The 19,482-nt window shown below is 38.0% G+C and overlaps 1 protein-coding gene across 10 annotated transcripts in view; it reads right to left on the bottom strand.

The window, feature by feature from the left end:
* LOC5519043 (receptor-type tyrosine-protein phosphatase F) overlaps window positions 1-19,266 on the bottom strand; it is a 39,100-nt gene extending 19,834 nt beyond the window's left edge. For 3 of the 10 annotated variants that reach the window (XM_032363828.2, XM_048724780.1, XM_048724785.1), the window contains exons 1-3: window positions 8,136-8,264; window positions 7,842-8,035; window positions 1,480-1,761 (exon numbers count right to left, since the gene is read on the bottom strand). In XM_032363828.2, the coding sequence (XP_032219719.2) occupies window positions 1,480-1,761; window positions 7,842-7,920 (361 nt within the window). In that variant the 5' untranslated portion in view covers window positions 7,921-8,035; window positions 8,136-8,264. Of the gene's footprint in view, window positions 1-1,479; window positions 1,762-7,841; window positions 8,036-8,135; window positions 8,265-8,557; window positions 8,605-8,863; window positions 8,959-10,497; window positions 10,684-11,507; window positions 11,625-12,153; window positions 12,333-14,097; window positions 14,332-16,718; window positions 16,811-19,121 lie in introns of those variants that run through there. The other 7 variants (XM_032363827.2, XM_048724765.1, XM_032363830.2 and 4 more) reach the window with 7 other exon arrangements.
* Window positions 19,267-19,482: the final 216 nt, after the last annotated feature.

The raw sequence follows: 19,482 nt of genomic DNA, 5'->3' as shown, positions 1-19,482 counted from the left end.
GCAGATGTCAAAACACCCCGACAAAACGACTTATTCTTAGAAGCAAAGACAATACTTAACAATTAAAAGTGCCGCATCTGAGGTTCACATAACTAAAAATACACCATTGAATGGGATTGTACAGCTTACAGAAGATATAGTCCAGCTCACAGAAGTGATATTAGTTCCCGTCTATTTGAGCAGGTTATGAAGTAAAACTTGGTGGGCAAATGATAACGTGCACCGCTTTGTGATAGCCGTAACAGGCAAAGGTGACGCCTTACTGAGATGGTTAAATCCAAATAAAGGGTGCGTAAAGTAACATAGCCCCTCTAATAAACTACTTATACGGGCGTTAGCAGGATTGGTACCAGTGAACAGGGTAGAACAATAATTACATGTCACACGCCTGCGCCACGAGTGCAAAAAGGATAGTACTTGCCATTTAGATAAACAGCAAAAAGGAATTTGAAATGTTCAAGGATAAGATATAAGTGACCTACAACTCGGACAGCCGTATCTTCCATTCAAAATATTAAGTGTGCCTTGTTACAATATGCACAAATAGAAGCCAACTCCCTTCTTCTGAAGAACGTCCACAGGAACATTTTAGGTAAAAGGTGGAGTTGAAGAGATGAGTAAAAAGTTGTACATCGGATCCTGACCGACAGGTGAACGCACAAGAGCACAAAAGCTCTTCGCTTTATTTTCGTTTATAGTCTTGTTAACAACCATTAATCAGGGTAAAGAAACTTTGAGCTTATTGTGTACTGAACCGCGAAAGTAATTATCGAGAGGGGGCAGTAACCGTGAAGCTCGGTCAAGTTGAGCTGCGAGAAGAAAAATAACAAGAACAAAACCACTGAAAAGAGAGGGAAATGGTGAGTCAAACAATCTACACATTTCACAATTGTGGTCTAATACACTTTCTTTGTCCCACTCTCATGTGACAAGCCCCTAAGAATGATTCTTTTATCTAAACAAGGTTATTTCCGGACAGTTCAATAGCTGTGATTTTTGTACTGCGTCACAATAGATTTCGTGACTGAAGACATTGTCTTAATCAAAACGCGATGCATCACAAGCCCCAGGAAGGAAGTACGCTATGAGCATGTGAACGGTAGCAACCTGTTACAATGTGGTGGATTATTAGGCAAAAAATAAAAATAAATTAATAAAGTATCGCAAACCATCACCCATTACTAAGCCAACAACTCCAACATAACATCAACACACAGCACCACCCCACCCCACCCCCGTTACACCCATTATGCATCTCAAACCCCGCCCTTTACATCCATTATGCATCTCAAACCCCACCCTTTACACCCATTGTGCATCTCAAACCCCACCCTTTACACCCATTATGCATCTCAAACCCCACCCTTTACACCCATTGGGCATCTCAAACCCCACCTTTTACACCTATTGACCCTCAAGGGACTATAGTATCATCCCTTATAACTTTTAAGATACAACATTCCTCAAACTTTCACGTACCTGTGTGAACGATTAAAGTCGAAGAGTCCCGTAGTGGTGGTCCCACTCCATTATCTGCCTCGCATTCATAGGTAGCCTTATGTATCTTTGCCCTGAGAGGTCCAATACGTATAAGCCCCCCGTAAGGCATTGTAAATATCTGGATTCGAGAGTTCCTGATTACACTCCCATTCTTATACCACGTTAACGTCGGCATCGGGCTGCCAGTAACGTTACATATCATATATACAAATCCTCGTGTGACGCCTGCAAAGTCTTTAGGAGTCAGTGTGACTGTTGGAGCTGGAAGAAAAAGAAAGACACAATAAAGAATTGGAAAATAATAATCTAAAATTGATGCTTGAGATAAAATGAAGGTGAAGATGACGCTAGTTATAATGACGATAATTAAGACAAAATAATGAGGAATGCAATGACGATGATGGTAATGATGAAGACAATGACCATGATGGTAATGATGAAGACAATGACGATGATGATGATGACTTGCTACTGATAATGATGATTGCAAACGAATACAACGACTGTTATTAGGATGATGATGATGATAAAAATGATGATGATGAACGTGTCATGATGTGATGACATTAATAACGACCATAGTGATTTTTTTTGTGAGGCTTGTGAATATAAAATCATCGGAGGCTAAAAAAAGGGGACAGGAAAAAAACATGTAAAGCCATATTCTGTACAATGTAACTACAATACAATGACGGAATACCACAAAAAATATTAGATAGACAATCTTTTTTATTTCAAGGTCTTTATCATACGTCGAGTAACAGATCTCCAGCATAATAAATCCCGAGTGCAACAAATCTCTCTAGGGACGTGACATCGTGGCTCATCTTTACAAGGCATTTGCAAGATGACGAACTTGTGACCTATACGTTAATCGGTGTTTGAAAATATCACTCGTTACAGGAGATGAACTTTGTTCTTTGTCACTTGAACATTGCAAAACACATTACTTATAGGATTTGAGAATATGCAGAAGTACGGCTGGATTTAACGCCTCAATTTGGTGCGAAAAACAATCGCGAGCCGACACGAGCCAAGCAGCGAGAGAAGCAAAACTACAATGTGTGCTAAAATAAGTAAAGGAAGGGAAGTATAGGAAAGACAGAACAACAAATAAAAACAATTAAAAAATATCCATTATCCCAGGTTTGTCATTATCTTAAAGGAGATATTATGTCAGCTTGTGTGGCGAAAAAAATGTGTGTGGGAAAATTATACACTTGATATTAAGATGACCTGGCGTCTAGATCCTTAACTTAGCGAGAGATCTGAAGTTCGCTTTCGAACTCTATACTGCAGATTTAAAGGCGATATGGAAGATATCTATGCAGTCTTAGAATCACACACTCGGCTAAAAAATAACTGTGGTGCAAAAGACTTCACTTAAATGAATAGCATAAACTGATACAAGCAATAAAGCTGAACGGCTTCACTAGTTATTAAATTATGATCATGTAAAATGAGCTTGATGTTTTAGACCCTGGCTGATCCGTCACATTATGACGGAGGCAACAGGCTCTCGATAAATGGTAAAAACAAAGGGGTCCTTTAATGATAAGCTAGAATAAAACGCATCGTCACATGGGAATTCCCAAAGAAAATGATAATAAAAAAGAAATTCTCATCGAGGGCATTCGATTGTTCATCGTATTATATGGTTAGTTCCACCTTAAATTGCCTACATCCGAATACATAAAATACACTCAGAGCATATGTAACATTAATCAACAAAATAAACAAAGTCCCTCATAAGTAAGTTGTTTGGGGATCAGGGCCACGTGGTTCTATTCTAAGGTTGGCTGAATGGTATCCCAGGATATCCCGAAATAGGTGTTTGTCGATCGTGATCGTAATAACTGGGACGATATCATACTTAGTGTGTGTGGCGCAAAAAAAGGTCAACAGCGAATGATAACCCCCATTCAGCGAGTATTTCGACTATTTGGGATATACCTTATTTGCAGGCGGAATTACCGATTATGCGGGCTGAAGCGTGGCTACGATACTAATCAACCACTCTAGGGTAATGGAGAGGCGTTCGACACTGGCTCAAAACTCCGCAAGTTTTTATTTGCGTCTCATAACTGTTCATCGTTACAGAAGTAGGTGCAGTTTAAAGGCTATGGATCGATACTCGAGAATCCCGAAGGCGTCCACGGGTTGCGGCCCAAGGCAAATCCTGTGATCGAGTGATATATACAAGTGGCTACATCGCGCCTTTAATTAAATCGATTTGATATAAACGAGTGACAAGGCTAGCCAAATTATTAATAAAGGAGCTATAGCAATTTCTGGTTCTACTATGCCCCTTTAATTAACTCCCGTTTAAACGCACGAGGCGGTCGTTCGCCCTAAAGCGTTCTTTTCTAGTTTAAGGTGGCATGTTTTCTAGGTATCTTGTAGTAGCCGCAGGGATCCTCAAGTTCGGTAGTTTACGTCAGCGGAGAAACTGACGTAAATAGCCGTTCCGCGCTCAACGTCTTTACATTGTTCGCGCCACAAGTATTCCAATATTCCCTCCCGTCAATCACTGGCTATAGCTATGACTGGGGCTATGAAAAAACAATTATTACTATGGTATATCCGCAACGCACTTCAACCAGAAATAACTCACACAAACCAACTTTGCAACAATTAGGAAATTCTCAAGTTAATTTTTAATGAGATTTTGATATAGCGCGATTCTACGTTTTAGCCGTATCCCAAAAAGGTCCCTGTCTGTTATCGTGGGTCTTTAAGGTCAACTTTGGGATAAATTTTGCGATAGGCAGATGGAAAGCGAGAGCCAGACAGTCGGGCAGGGCTAGTAATTAACCAGTGCTGTGGCAAGATAGCAGCACAACGGACGAGGAACAGCCTTGAACTTTAGCCACAAGATGGGCAAGTTAGCTCTCTCTCAAATTGAGGAAGTAGTAAAACACAAAATCATTGACGCCAAAAAAGACGCATATTTAGGAGTTGTTCATGAATGACTTTCCTAATGTTATCATCAGCTATGCCTCTAGAACTAAATCCGGAATTGTGTATTCCGTGCAGACCCCTGTAAGAGTTTCTGGTGTTGATTGAACGCGACTTACAGTATAATTGAATAAGGTGTGATATTTGTGATGGTGAAAGGAGAAGTAAAGTGTATCTTACACGAAAAAAGCTGTGGTAAATCGAATAAATCGCTGATTCCTGAAATCAAAACCGAGTGTTAACTTAATCTAAGAGAGTTACAAAATTTAACCAATTGTGTACTTTTTACGGGTTATGACAAAGAGGGCGTATATATACGTTATCCTTTTGATAACACTCTACAGGTCACCAGATCCTTTATAACGTTTTATTTGGGCATTTGTATCGGATGGTTCTATTTAATACCCATCCGGCTAGTATTTTGCCAAAGTCATTTAACAAGGGGAGCTAGTTGGATGATATTTAAAAGAATCTCACAGAAACCCGCGAAAACTGGTCGAGTCGTTCGATGAGGATTATGAATTTGATCTCAGAAATAGTACGGTGAAAGCTAGTTGCCATGTGCTTTGTGAGTGAGGAAGCTAAGATTTCGGTTGAGTGACACCGAGGGCCTATAAAGTTACATGCTTTTCGTGCGTCGAACAAATCGTTTGAAGAAGCCGTTATCATTCTTCAAGACAAATTCTCACCAATTATCTATTCCTAAGACATTTTGAAAAACAACTTGGTAGAGTAGTAGAATATGAAGATAGAACCGAGACATAAAGTAGTGAAGAAGAGACAAACAACCGCTTTCAAACACCCTAACAAGATCACAGGGGGAGACATCTTATTAATATAATATGCAGTTGACAGAATTATTGTCATGTCCAAATTAACGTTTTCCATATGTGGTAAATGCGTGCTTTAGAAAAACATAAAAAAATACAAGATTTTATGAGTGTGTAATTAGCTAACGATTTTCAGGATGCCAAGAGGTGAATCTGGATGGTTTGTGATAAAGAATCGCTGTATTTGTAAACATGTTTAGGTGATGAGACTGACTCCAAAAAGTCTGGGTCGCTTCACACCGTATGAGTTTGCAAAAAAACACATGTTACAAACGAGTTACGAGAACACTTAAATACGCTCGCATGTTGTAGATACAACCAAGAAAAATAGCACTTGGAATGCATGAGCTAAGATATACAGTAATGAGGTAGTTTTTTTATGCTTCACATAACAAACTTTCGTAAACTTAACGTCAGATTTGCGCATTCGTAGGTACCAACGCAGGAAGCGAACTCCACAGGGAGTCCACATCGAGATACACACTTTACCCAGCGTTTTGTTCTCTTATAAATTCGTAATGGATAAAAAAATAGGTAATAAACAATGAAAATACTGGCATCTAAGCATTTTTATTAATTTTATATCGACAAATATATATGTGTATTGTCTAGGCCGAAGCGAGTTTTTTCAGCAGTATTATCTGGACTCGTATTAAATCGAAACATCACAGAAAAACACTCATTCTCTTAACATCATTTTATCTGATTAAGAATAAAGAATACGCTTGGTTGATAGGGCCAAAAGAACACGCGATGTAATAAAGCCTGCTCAAGAAATATAGGATGTATAGAAATAAAATTATGAATATTATCAGAATTAATTTTTTGAGAAATTTAAAAACAAGTTCGTTTGCTTCGTAACAAGAAGATTCTGTAGGAATTAGAAATAACACAAGTGTGAAAGCACGTACAATAAATTATGAGGAGAAGAGAAACATGGGAACTAATGACATTTCACCACATACCAGCCCTAACCAAAACTATTCCTACGAGGCGAAATATTGATAAACTGAGAATGCAAAGGCTTCGATTGCGTGGTAGGAAAATTGCAGTGGAACTCTCCGGATTAAAATATCGGATTTACAACTGTGTATTAGTAATATAAAACTCTTTAAAGTATAGTAAACAACACTTTCATAAATCACGAAAACAGAAGTTTTTTAATCAAAGTTTCTAAAAGTTACGTCATCAAAATACGTGAGGCCTCTTCGCTTGAAAGAATAATCTTTGGGTGGATTTATTGAAAATCTGTCCTACTCTTTCCGGTTTGGGTGCTCCAAAGATCACTGATTTAGAGAAGGCCGATATTTTGTTATTATCAATAGTGCTTTTTTAGTTCCCTAGAAAGCTCGAAGTGTCACAGATATATCAGTTTATTATTGTTAGAATTTCAGCTCTTTGTTATTTATTCCCATCCTATGTCAAAAACATAAGGTATTATGATGTCAACAAGAACACTACATGCTGTGCTGTATCGAACCAGAAAGCCATCTCCTACAAAGTGGAGTCAGACCTCAGAGAAAAAGAAAGGAGGGGTTTATCATTAACCCACTAAGTTTAACAGAAAATCACTTAGAGCACAACAACGTTATAAAGCACTTTTCGCGCGTTCTTTTGTGGTTAAATAAGAGGCGAAAGTCTATATCGCGCAATTTAAAACTACGGTAAAAATACACAAATTCAATCTAATTTGGAGAAGTATCGAGTCGGTACATCAACCTTTGACCCATTAAAATAAATCCCAAACGTCGTATTTTGAACGAACAGAGTCCAGAATTAATGCCAAAGCAATGTAAAATGCACTTTTAGTGACTGCTATCACAAAATGTTTATTTAGTTTAGAGCAGACCGGTCGATCAGTGAAGATAGGTTCACAACTGAACACCGCATGGCAAACAGCTCACGGTAGAAAAGCCAGTTTTAGGTTACAAATACTTCTAGCTATATACGCTCAAACGGCGAAATCTATTACGAATTTTATACATATCATCGTTAGCATGAGTTTGATAACACATTTAAGGTATTCTAACCAATGATAACTACTAGATTCACCGCGAATCAAAACCTTTTGTCCGATGCAAGTTTACACATCTCGTAGCAACACTGTACATGAGTGAATTGCTCATTTTCACTGCTGGCGAGCTAATTGACTCTGTAAAGCGATTCATAATTAGGCATTTGTGAAGAAGAATTCCTAGATTATATCATGAACACTGTTAGCTGGTCATATACTGTAGAAAATCAAATGAATATTTACAGTATAACGGAAGTTTTGCTCACTAACACCAAAGTGACGAGTATCGATAACGCATCTTTGAAAATTTATAACAGACCACGAAATCAAGTATCTAAAATAAGCATTCATCAATTGGAAAACTTAGCAGCTATAAATGCCTGGTTTTTAAAAAGTTAGATTTCAACCCTCGAAAGCTAAATAACCCGTGAGCATCGCTATTCAAGACCATTTTAGGAAGTTAGAGTGCGAATAAACGGAAGTCATTCTCGTAAGGATACTAGCTAAAGCAAATATAACAAACAGCCAAGTTTTCTTACCTTGTCTTTGTCCTTGATTGCCAGTTATAAACACAAGTAAAAGCGTAAATCCAAGACTTGTCCTCCCTGCTAGTACCATGTTTATCTCCAATGCGTATCACAATCGTTGGTTGTTCTCTTGCTGGAGTCGGTTGCAGATTACAAAACTTTCTCCTCCTTGCACAAAGGCGCTACAACGCGTCCCTTGACCGGATCTAGCGATCAGAAATCACAATCCCCTAATTTAGGACACATTTGGATTCCAAACAGCAATGTATGAAGCGTATAAGGGCAATCTCTTATTGCCCTACTCACCTACTCAAGATTGCGGCATATTTGGCTCGGAGTTAGGAAAATTTTCATTGAGCATTGGTCCCGATGTTGATTTCCACGACACGTGACCAAAAAGCCAGTCAAGCGTTTAATGACATTTTGTGATTGAAATGATTGACAGCTTACAGGCGAGTTAAAAAAGTTGTGGCACAGTAGGAAAACAATAGCATTCCGGGAGTGCAGCTAGATTAATACACCATTGTGTTTGACTTACTAATATAAACAATTAGCAAACTCCCATAAGTTTTAGAGCTAAATGTTTTTATTGTGGAATTAGTATATAGATTTCAACTTGAGCGCGCTCTCATCAAGAAAGACTAAGAAAAAACCTTGAGCTATTTTAAGTCCCTGGTAGGCATTACAAATATAGATGTATCTATTTTCAATATGGTTTTTACTTTTACCTCTTCGGCTATGTCCCTCCTGCAAAATCAACAACTTGTTTTCAAACCTAAAAGAGAAAAAAAAAGGCAAGAAGCTCAAAATTCAACACTAACCTGCTAACACTCTTTCTGGGAACAAAAAAAACGGACAACAAACAAAAATAACAACTTATAAACTACCTTGGCAGTTTTAAGTACAAGATAACTTAGCAAAAAGAGTGAGCGAAAATGTGACATTAACAACGCCCCGGAAATAATGGTTAACTATTAATTTCTTAAAAATAAACAATAAAAAATTGAAAAACAAAAACATACTGAAAGGTTCACCTAACAATTCTGAAGAAGGTATGCTATGAGGTTTCATAGCCGATTAATCGTCATTAGCTCGTAAAATACCATTCATTGATTGCACTGATGGCGAAAACAGCTAGCTTATTGCCGAACACTGCGTATTATGGCTAACTCGATCTCTCATCTCATGATATCAATACATCCAATGATGAACTTAGAGAGATGATGCCATGGTAAAGGAATCAAAACTATGCGATCTTTGACAAGTACAGCTCTTTGTTTACATCCCCTAAAAACTTGATCAAACATTTCATGATTTAATAGTTCAAAAACCTGTCAAAATTAATGCTGTAGTCTTGCTAAAATGTCACCCAAAAGGTCCGCGAAGATTGTCCAAATATTTGAAATCTTTTGAACCTCACGAATTCCCTTTATGGTTCTAGTTTAAGGGAGTTTGGTTCGTTTGGAAAAAAAACGCATCCCGGTTATTATTGTTTTTGGGTTGTTTGCTCTTGTCAAAAATCTCTTGATGTGTTTTTGTGTGCGCATGACAATGCCAAGCATAAGGTGCAAAAATCGTTTTGAAGTATTACAACGGAAAATAGAGAAAACAGGCACCTGGAATAATTTGGAATAAGTCGTTTTGACAAAAGACTTGATTTGGGCAGTTTTTATGTCTGTACCTGTTGTATTCATCCTATGTGAATTCCAATGGTGCATGTGTCAATAGTAATACCATGTCTTTTCTATACGCAGTGGCTATATGCCCGACAGTCGGGACAGGTCTTGGATGGAATAACTGCCCGACAGTTTTCAATTTATTCAAATAACCCAGTTAATTGTCTTCCCTCCTTTTTCCTAGTTGTCTTTGTTCCTTCTTCCTAGTGAGTTCAAAGTATTCTTTATTTGTTGAGAAAGGGCAGGCGAATCTGAATTGGGCTTTGTTGTCGGTATTGAATGTTTTTTTATAATATTAATTTTGAAAAATTCTCGAAGTGCTCTCAATGGTCGTTTTCTGAAAAAAGCAAAATGCTCGAATGCTCGTTTCATTTAAGATAAGTTTGCATCTACTGAAGTTATATGCATTCTTATCATAGATACAGCAACAAAACCTCAACAACAACAACAATATTATCAGCATCATTGGCAACCGCAACAACAATAACATTAGCTAAGCTGACAACGCCTGTGTTGAGGTAAATATAAACGGGAATAGTGGTCAACAGAAAATGACGACGATTATTAAAGGTTTTAAACAATCCGACCCCTTACACCCCCTTACACGTAATGATTAATTATTTGTTGGGAGAGATAATGTTGAGAATAGGCTGACATCGGAAACACTTCAATGACGCGCCAAGACGTCTGACCTCTACCAATAAGGTTTAGGTGTAAAATAAGGTTTAGGTGTAAAATGTCTGATTCTATTAAAACGCTGTTTTTCGGACGACAAGTAAACGGATGTCCATGGCATAAACCCGACAGGAACTTTATAGAATTTTCACTAACGAGCTAAAGACTTATGAATTAGATAAAGAAAAACACGAAGAACAGCGACTTGAGCATATAGCACCTGCTAGTCTTCCTGTTAAAGTGTTACTCTAGGAAATATAATCTTTTAAAGTGTAAATTTAGAGGTATGCTCTTATAGTTATGGTAATTCTGTTTACCGGAGGGCGGTCTTGTTGTTAAATTCATCAAAAGTTTAACTTCACTTCCATGTGTCTTATTCTGAAGGCTGGCAAAAGAGATCGGAAGCTGTTAACATCCAATAGCTTGTCATAACAAATATAGCACGTCAACGCGGTCTATCGTCGATGCTTTCTGTTTCTATTGAATGGCTATCAAGTTTTATTTAGCTATTATTCCCCGGATTCACCGAGACCAGTCCTTTTATTCTTGCTATTGCTTTTTAGAGATTCTTTGTTGTCGTTTCACACTAGAACTCAAAGTCCTCGTCTATTGAGAGCCCCACACTCAATCCAGGCATTGTGTTAGACTTATCGTATAACAATAGCTCTTTATGACAATAGCAACGCATAAATGACTCGTAGGTTGGTATATGGCGGGAATTGTTACACGTTGAGCGAATCCCAACAGAACCATGACTACCCTATAAGCATTCCTCCTCCCAGAGTGTAAATACAAATTTATTTCAAAAGAGACGTATCATTAGCCATTGTCTTTAGACTTTAGGGTTGACTTGATTTTGTATCACACTCACTGAACATTTACTTTGGTATGGAAGCGAATCATTATGGCTTCGGTCAAATAAGTCCTGGAACGGACTCCGGATTGTGAAAGAGGTGTCTGAGTAAGAAAGAGAAGCTAAGTCCTTTAGGCTATAACTGCTACTTTTCAGACTTGAAGGGGACACATTTAAAATTAAGCTTTTACATTGAAAGCATTTCCCACAAAGGCTAAAAAAAGTGACTGTGGAAGAGAAGGCAGATTTAGTTAAACGTAATTGTCGATAACTTGATGAAATAAGATTCCCTATTCTGCAGTAGTCCAAGATTTTGTTATCTCAAAGTGTTCAATTTTGCATATTTTCGTAAAAGAGGCTCAGGCAATCAGCGTTTGGCTGGGAAATAAGAGATTTTGAGGTCGAAAAGCGCAATATCCTGAACTGAATATTCAAGTAAAGCATCAGTAATTAATTCTTTATAATACTACTTACTTATAAGACCAACAATTGTTTATATCAGACAGACCATTGATGATAGAGAGCCAGGAAGAATCCAATCTCTTCGGAGGCTCCTTTAGCCTAGTGCACACCACGAGTGTCTCAGAGAACTGGACATAAACACTGTAATCACCAATGTGAGCATGGCATATGTTTGTATATGACTTCCTTAATCAAACGAAAGGCAAAGAGCCATATTCAGGGATCAGTCATTTTCGCACCATTTGAAAAAGAAAAGCCTTGATGAACGAGCTCACCTCCCGGGGCGACCATATGTCTGTCTCTCTGTTGCTTATGAACGTCCACATATCAATCAAAAGCACAAAGAGCATAAGTTGTTTAAGAGTGTGACTTATGTATTTACTCCAGTATTTTACAGCTCGTAAACTAATCTGGACTAACACGGCTAAGTGCTTGTTATTCCAATGGTAGATATCTACGAAAACTGTTTTCAAGCGACTGGAAAAGTTGTGAAAGTCACGGCTCTTTGAATACATGATCAAAATACAAGGGCCTCTACCTCTAAACTTGATTTAAAAGCCGGCTAAGGGCATTCGTAGTTGACGACGCTGTTAATTTTACTCCATCGTAGTATCCGGCATTTTTCGTGACCAACAAAGTGACAGAATCGTTTTCCTACCTGCAACTCGGAAACAAGCACCATCTACGCCTTTTCCAACACCATCGGCCTCGTTGCCTGCTTGCTAGTGTTTTAATTGTGGTTTGATTTCACTCGTGCAATAGTAAATTTACAAATAAGACGTTTGTATACAGCCAATTGATATGCAAATTTAGAGTACAAACGGTTATTTGTGCTTTCCATAATTCCTTTGGAAGATGTTAGGACAGCTTCTCCCCTCGACAGTGGCAAGTTTAGCTGAAACGATGCCTTTTTGTCATGAAAATGATATCGAACTCCACTAAATCAATCATAGTTTTTTTTTTAAACGAAATGATTAAAACTGAATTCTTGCTTTTTGATTAAATTTAGACAATTTCACGCATGCAAGTAAACTACCATTATCGCTAAAAACATCACATCAAGAGTGGCTAAGTTGTCGAAAACTGCATTGTTTTCTAACGACTTTTAATTGCATTTTGTTTCATGACAGCGAAATAATAAAATTGTTGAATTTCTGTCATTGCCGGCGATGGGTATAATGGATAAGCCTGAATTTCTGTGCTAAGTAAGGTCAGGCAAATAGTTAGACATGCGGTGCCTCAAAATTCAGGGTAAGCTTCAGGCTCGTTCACGGTTAGCAAAAGGCACAAGAACTAATGTGGCGAGTGAGTAAACGAATCATCAGGTTCTAGCGCATGTCTGAATTTTACCCACAGCATAAATGATCTAAGATCCAGTGTGCTTTGCGGTCGCTCTGGACATCGAGCGCGATTTCTCACAAGCTTAAACGCAAAACACCAGTGTTGTTTCGAAAAGCTTCCTTGATCATTCACAACACTTAGCTCACCAGGTTTACATGATAATAAGAAGACTGATTCAAGTAAAATAATCTAGGAAAATACTCGCAAAGAATGCTTTCTGATTACCAGTCAATTCGCAGTCCCCATGCGTGATTCATCGCCCGAAAATACTCAGATCCTAGACACCACAAAAGACGGCTTTTTGGCACTAGGATCTACGTCACTAAAATAATGATATTTAGAATCTGAGTAATTATTTACTGATACGAAACTGTTTAAAATATCTGAGCAGTTTCAATAGGTCCATTTATATTTATTATTTATCCAAAAATAATAGGCGCGCGCAAATGCAGTGCCCACTATAAAACATGCCCCCAGGAGTTGATATTTAACAGACAAAACACTAATGTAATAATTCCTTTTGCTTTCATGTGATTATCTATGATAGTTAAAATAACAGTCTAAAAATAAAAGACGTATTTACTTTGCGGAGATTATCTTAGCGAGATGGGGATAGGCTTTTCGCTAAAAACAGTCTTTTAAAGATCACAATGGCACTAAGGACGGTGGGGTCGTTTGGCGTTAAAACTTTTGAATGGAGAAAAAGGTAGTCTTTAACTTATAGGCGTGTATTTATCGGGAATATCTCTGGTTTTAAGATAAGAAGGGCTTCTGCTAAAACAAATTCTGCATTTCCTAGCGACTTAACTCGGTTTAACTAAAACGGATTTCACTAGAATCCTGATGATGTACATTATGTACGATTGGGTTCTAGTGTATAAAGCTTGGATTGGCACATTCATCATGATTGGAGACGTCCAAGAAACCACGAATAAGCATACAGTACAACACGAAAATTCCTAGGTCGCGTAGTAGCTAGGGGTGGGGACAGGGGGAGCGTGCGCAAACAGTTCCTCCCCCCCCCTTCTTTGGTAGCCAAAAAGATGTTTTATTCTTTTCTAAGCCTTCTTAGCCTCAGAAGATCTTGGCGTACGCGTCTGGAACTCATATGAATAAACGAAGACAGCCCCAGTAGTCATAGTGTCACCAAATGTGCGGGCGTGTTGTTTCCACTTTTCTTCTTCTACTACTTCTTCTTTTAGTTATTTTTTTTCTCTCTTGTGCTGTTATGGGGAATGTAGGAGAGTGGATTCTGTCTTACCTTTTTGAGTGGCTCGACGCTTCTTTTTTTCTCCGTAAGGTTTTTGGTTTCCTGCCCTTTTGTGCAGTTCCGTTAGCAATGAGAGTGCTCCTTGTCTCCCTCCACTCGGAGTGTACGCTTGTTCGCCTTTCTGCGGGGGAATGCGCGCCGAATAAAACACGTGACACTTTCTTGGGTAGGGCTCAAGCTCCGCTCTTCTTAACTGATTACCATTTCTCTTCCTGTGTCATGGTTCTAGATTTACAGATAAACGTGGATTAATGCAGGAAAAGGCGTGAAGTAGACTCTACCAGTCTTTTAATCAAAATTTACTTTGATGATCATCTCTTAATAAACGTCTGTGAACCTGACTGGTGTAGAATTAATAAGGATAAACCTTGTGTGTTGAAGTTTAAAGTTCCTCCAAGGCTTCACTGTCGATGAAAAGATCCTCTTTGCTATTTTTTTAGGTCATCCTCACTTAGTCATTATTTTATCATATTTTTGGACACATGGTTTAACAAAAGTTCACAAAAATAATGATAAATTGCTGCCGAAAACATATGCTTGCAATTCTTTACCCAAAACAATTGTAACCAAAGATAATAGCCTTTAAACTAAAATGTCTACTAATGAGCAAAACAACGCCCAATGAAGTCCTTCTGTTTCCTCACGTCTCAGCAACAAGACGCACAACAAGTGATATTACGTAAAAACACACCGATCAAAAGAGTAGAGTATTCGTATTTTCTATTAAGCTCTTTTCTTATACCATTGCCACCTAATAACAAATTAATGTCACTATAATTTCCAATCACAATCTAGAAAATGTTCTCGCGTGGTTATTACTATAAATACTATGCCGTGCTAAACCTTAGAGGGGAAGCCTCGACAACGATAGTATTACGCAAAACAACCTTATGAAATGTGCCTGTGATAGGAATAAAATCCAATGCCGCAAAATGTTTTAGACGTTCTCTTGAAAATATCTTATTCTAATAGCTAACGTACCTATAAACGCAAGAGCTCCTTGTTTTGTTAGTGTTGTTTCACTTATATCCAACGAGAATTTGCGCGTCTTGACCGATGAGCCTCTCACAAGCACTTTTTAATAGCCACGCCGCTAATCCCCCTTTGCAAAGTGTTTCACCGAGTGCTAAGCGCCACGGTTCCTGTAGTGGTATTAACGATGTTTTCGAAGCACTCGAGAGCTACAGGTGCGTCGCCCCGAGCGCCAAAGACAAGTAATTATACATGTACGGCACTCCGATTCAATTACACCTTGCCGCGCCCTAATGTCTAAAACCAGAGACACCAAAACGGTTAAACGAAAATTAGCCACCGAATCTACAGGGAATTTTACCCTAATCTCAGGCATCAAATTACAAAAAAGTGACCAATCATTCCGAGCGACATGAGTAATAAGTAAAACTCGCCCTGACATTAGTGGTATTTTTTCATATTTTGCTTTTGAATTGCATATCGTTTTGATCAATGAAAATTTAATGGCTGGTTTAATGGCAAGGGCGGAAAGATTCGAAACGGCGAGATAGCGTGACAGATGACTACCACGCCACAGATAATACTCATGACAACAAGTACCCTACCCCTCTCCCACACAATACATCCACGAAGTAGTGCCGAAACAAAAGCGTGGCTTAACTTGCTTTTGCTAATCGGGTAGTAAGGATAAAAAACACTTACTCAACACTAGGAAGAAAAAGTGCCGATCCAAAAAAGTAAGATCATGTAATGTCATATTCCACTGCTTTGTTTTTGCTTAATACCAAAGCTACTTTTTAGCACAAATACACGATTTGCAGGTTTAAATATTTAATTATTCTTATGATTTTAACATTTGTTTTTCCGACTGATTTAAAGCTTTACATTAAAAGAATACCAGTTGTTTGATTGTTGCTCCTGCTGTGTTTTTATAAGAGTTATCTTTTCGCTTCTAACTTGCAATTTTCAGGTTTTTTTTAATGGACAACAAATTTTTACGACACCTTCAAGAATTAAATTAACATATTGACCGCTATTTCAACAGCGTTCAGGAAGTACTCGAAACGAGGATAATATTAGGAGCTCTGCTTAAGAACATTTTTGATAAATATTCCATTCTCAAATGAAATGTCATTCCGAGCCATGCATTCAACTTTGTAAAGGGGGGTAGGCCGATACTAATCTCGTGTGTAGATTACCTAGAATTAAAACGAATCTTGATAGCTAGGTTTTGTGAGGCTACCTTAAACTATACATTAAACGACACACTTCTGTTTTAAGTCATTAACATGTCCAAAATGGAGCAAGTATATATTGGGCTTCCTTCTATTTTTTTTCATGTCAAGTGCGTTTTTTGACGAAACGAAGATTTGTTTGTTTAAGCGCTGAGCACTTATTTACAATATTGTACAATGTATAAAAAAGAAACTGGGCTTTTAAATTACAACAGCACTAAGGGTCAAACTTAGGGAAAGATTTCCAATGAATAGCGGCGGGAAATTTTCCAACAGAAAAGTAGATATATTAATTTTATACGCAAATAATCCGAGGAAACATAACTCAGACTTAACCCAAACGCAGATATTTTAAATATAAAAAAAAAAAAAGAAAATATGAAAAAAACGAGCAGTTTCCCGTACCTTCATTTAAAAAGATGTACATCTCCGTCGAAAGACGTGTAAACTGGTGAGAAGTTGTCAAAAGCTGCTCACAGCCGAAAGAAGACTGGAGACACAGATGTTAACAGCGGCTAGCGCGCGTCGTTGCTACAAATTAACGAATGACCATGACTCCGCGAAACGACCAATCAGAGGAAGCGTTGTGTTTCATTATGTCGGGGTGTGATATATTGTTTCAAATCTGCCGGGTCCTTTTGTCTTTATAATTCTCTCCTTTTTGATGATGTACTGTCCTTGTTCGTTATTGAGCACTTGAGAGATTTTCTAGTTATTTGTGATTAGCGAGTTTCGTGTAATTGTTGAGATACGAATTGGTTGTATATGGCCGCAAGCGCCCCTTTGGCCGGGAACTGGGCACCGCCAATAGCAATTTCCGTTACAATCTTCATATCATCTACTTGTAAACTGAGGATAGAAAACACAAATGTTGCGCTGAAATTTATTTGTGATTGTTGAGATACTCAAGATTCCCTAGAATGCGAAACAAAGATAAAACAGAACTGGAATTGACTAGGGTTATCAACTACATGTTACGCCGATCATCGCTAATTTGCAGCGAAATAAATCTCACAATTGTCAAAAACAGACTGGTGTTTAGAAAATCGTTCCAGAAATCAGAAAAATCTGATACATGTACGTCAAAAGAATCACAACCCTAAAACATGAAACGAGAAAATACCAATATTTGGTCAATAACATTCTGTCAGATCACTTTCGCGTTTTGTTCCTCTCGCGCCCTTCTGATGAGTGACAGGAAACTGAGAGAAAGTTCGTGTTTCCTTCAATTACTTTTTTTCTTCTATTTTATTTTACCCAGATAACTCAAACTCTCTATCACTATGTTTTTTTCTTGGAGGCTCCTGTTATCTTGGACCACCGTATCAATAAATTTAGATGGAATGTTTATATACCTAGTTGAGCCAGGTAACTTCTTGGGGACATCGGAATAAAGTTATTTAAGAGATTAGAAATAGATTTTACTATTATCTAAAAGAAAAAGGAAATATCATAAGTACAATAGCAAAAAAGGCTGAATAAGTGAAAGAAGCTGCAAGAGAAAATCTGATTAGATTAGGATATATTCCGCCGATCTAAAGGGGGTTTCGAATTATCGGGGTAAGAATAGACAGGAAATTACTTGAGGGGACAAGAATCATCAGAAATGAATTCAAGTTAAAGTTAAAATTATAGATAGAATAACGAGTTAAAATAGTGAATCGTGACCTTATCACTTCACTAGGTCGGCTCACTCGCTATAGGTTCCTGTTCAATTCGCAAAATCCAGGATGGAGCAGACACAAAAGAACATGCTTGTCGCTAGTCTGAATGTTCCATCGAAGGGATTTTTAGGTCTTAGTAGCATGTTACATAGGTAACTTTACTTGTTCGTATTCCGAATAGAAATGTCTACATATATATCGGCTTTTTAGAGTCATGGTAGGTCACGTATACCCCCTTTTTCGCTAACACGATGCTCTTGCATTGCTATGTGCGTACCGGCTGCATCCTACAAAAAAATCCTTACCCCCCCCCCCCCCCCCCCTCCCATCCACCCCTTTCACGTGACCATAATGTATATCAATTAGTGTCCAATAAACCGGATAAGAATGTTAGTTTTGGGTCTCCAGGGCGCTGGATTACATGATCTTAGTAGAATATGATTGGTAATCTCGTTACAGAGTATGTCTGATGTTAAAGTGTTTGTACTAATAAAGAAAGTTCCACTGTTTAAAAGAAAATTTAAAGCTACTCTATCCTCGCTGCGGGGCGCGAGCGAACGCTCTGTTGGCCGCTGTCATCGGACACTTGAAAATCTGTCTATAACACACTTACATCTAGTGATTTATGACTCTCTTCTATTTGATACCAGTATTAATTACTGAAGGAAAACAAATCTGATGCCAACTCGACGTGTTTAACTGTTGGATTGATTGCCTCAATTCCAATATTGATATTGATTGTTGGTAAACATTGTTTGGCACGAAAAGCAAAAAGGAGCTCTTAAATACATTTTGATACTCCCTATGGGAAAGCATTGCTAGATAAAACAAAATAAGAATATAATTCATTTAATCATTAACTTTAAATCTCCTCCTTATTCAAAATCGATTTTTACCAATTATAATTATTCCAATATTATGTGCCGCGCTGACGCATTATCAAGTTAGAAACAAAGGTCACTGAATAAACACTACAAAGTAGAAAATAAGTTTTAGATGTTACCTTGTAACAAACGCGTCTTTACGAGGCCACATTTTGACTCAAACAGAGCTCTGTCTTCTGTATCTATATATCACATGCCTGAAGTATGTTATTGTCCATATACAATGCTGGTAGCCGCTATAGAATTGTAGTGACACTTACGGTTCACGAGATGGAAAACCAAGATGTTGAGCTCATTCGCATTGAGTTGACTTGCGCGTAAACTTTGTATCTTGCGATACAACTGTTCTTAGGTCGTCGTTACTTGGGAACTTTACAAGTGGTTCAAATATCTTGAGTGCAGGCTCGATCGACCAGCGGTATATTCTCGCGTGGTTGTCACCCTTAATTACGCTCGTAATAAGTAACCACTTTATTACCGATTGACTCGGCAAACAAGCTATTAACAAAATCACGGAATGTTCCAAGCCATTTTACACTAGCGGTTTTTTATTCTTTTCTGTGAAGCTGTTCTGGAGAAGAAAATCGCAGCTGTTTGGTGCACACTCTGATGCTATCTAAC

This window comes from Nematostella vectensis, chromosome 1 (assembly GCF_932526225.1).
Source record: "Nematostella vectensis chromosome 1, jaNemVect1.1, whole genome shotgun sequence".
Taxonomy (NCBI): Eukaryota; Metazoa; Cnidaria; class Anthozoa; order Actiniaria; family Edwardsiidae; genus Nematostella; species Nematostella vectensis.
The sequence above is the reverse complement of the archived record's forward strand: the minus strand, read 5'-3'. Positions and strand labels throughout refer to the sequence as shown.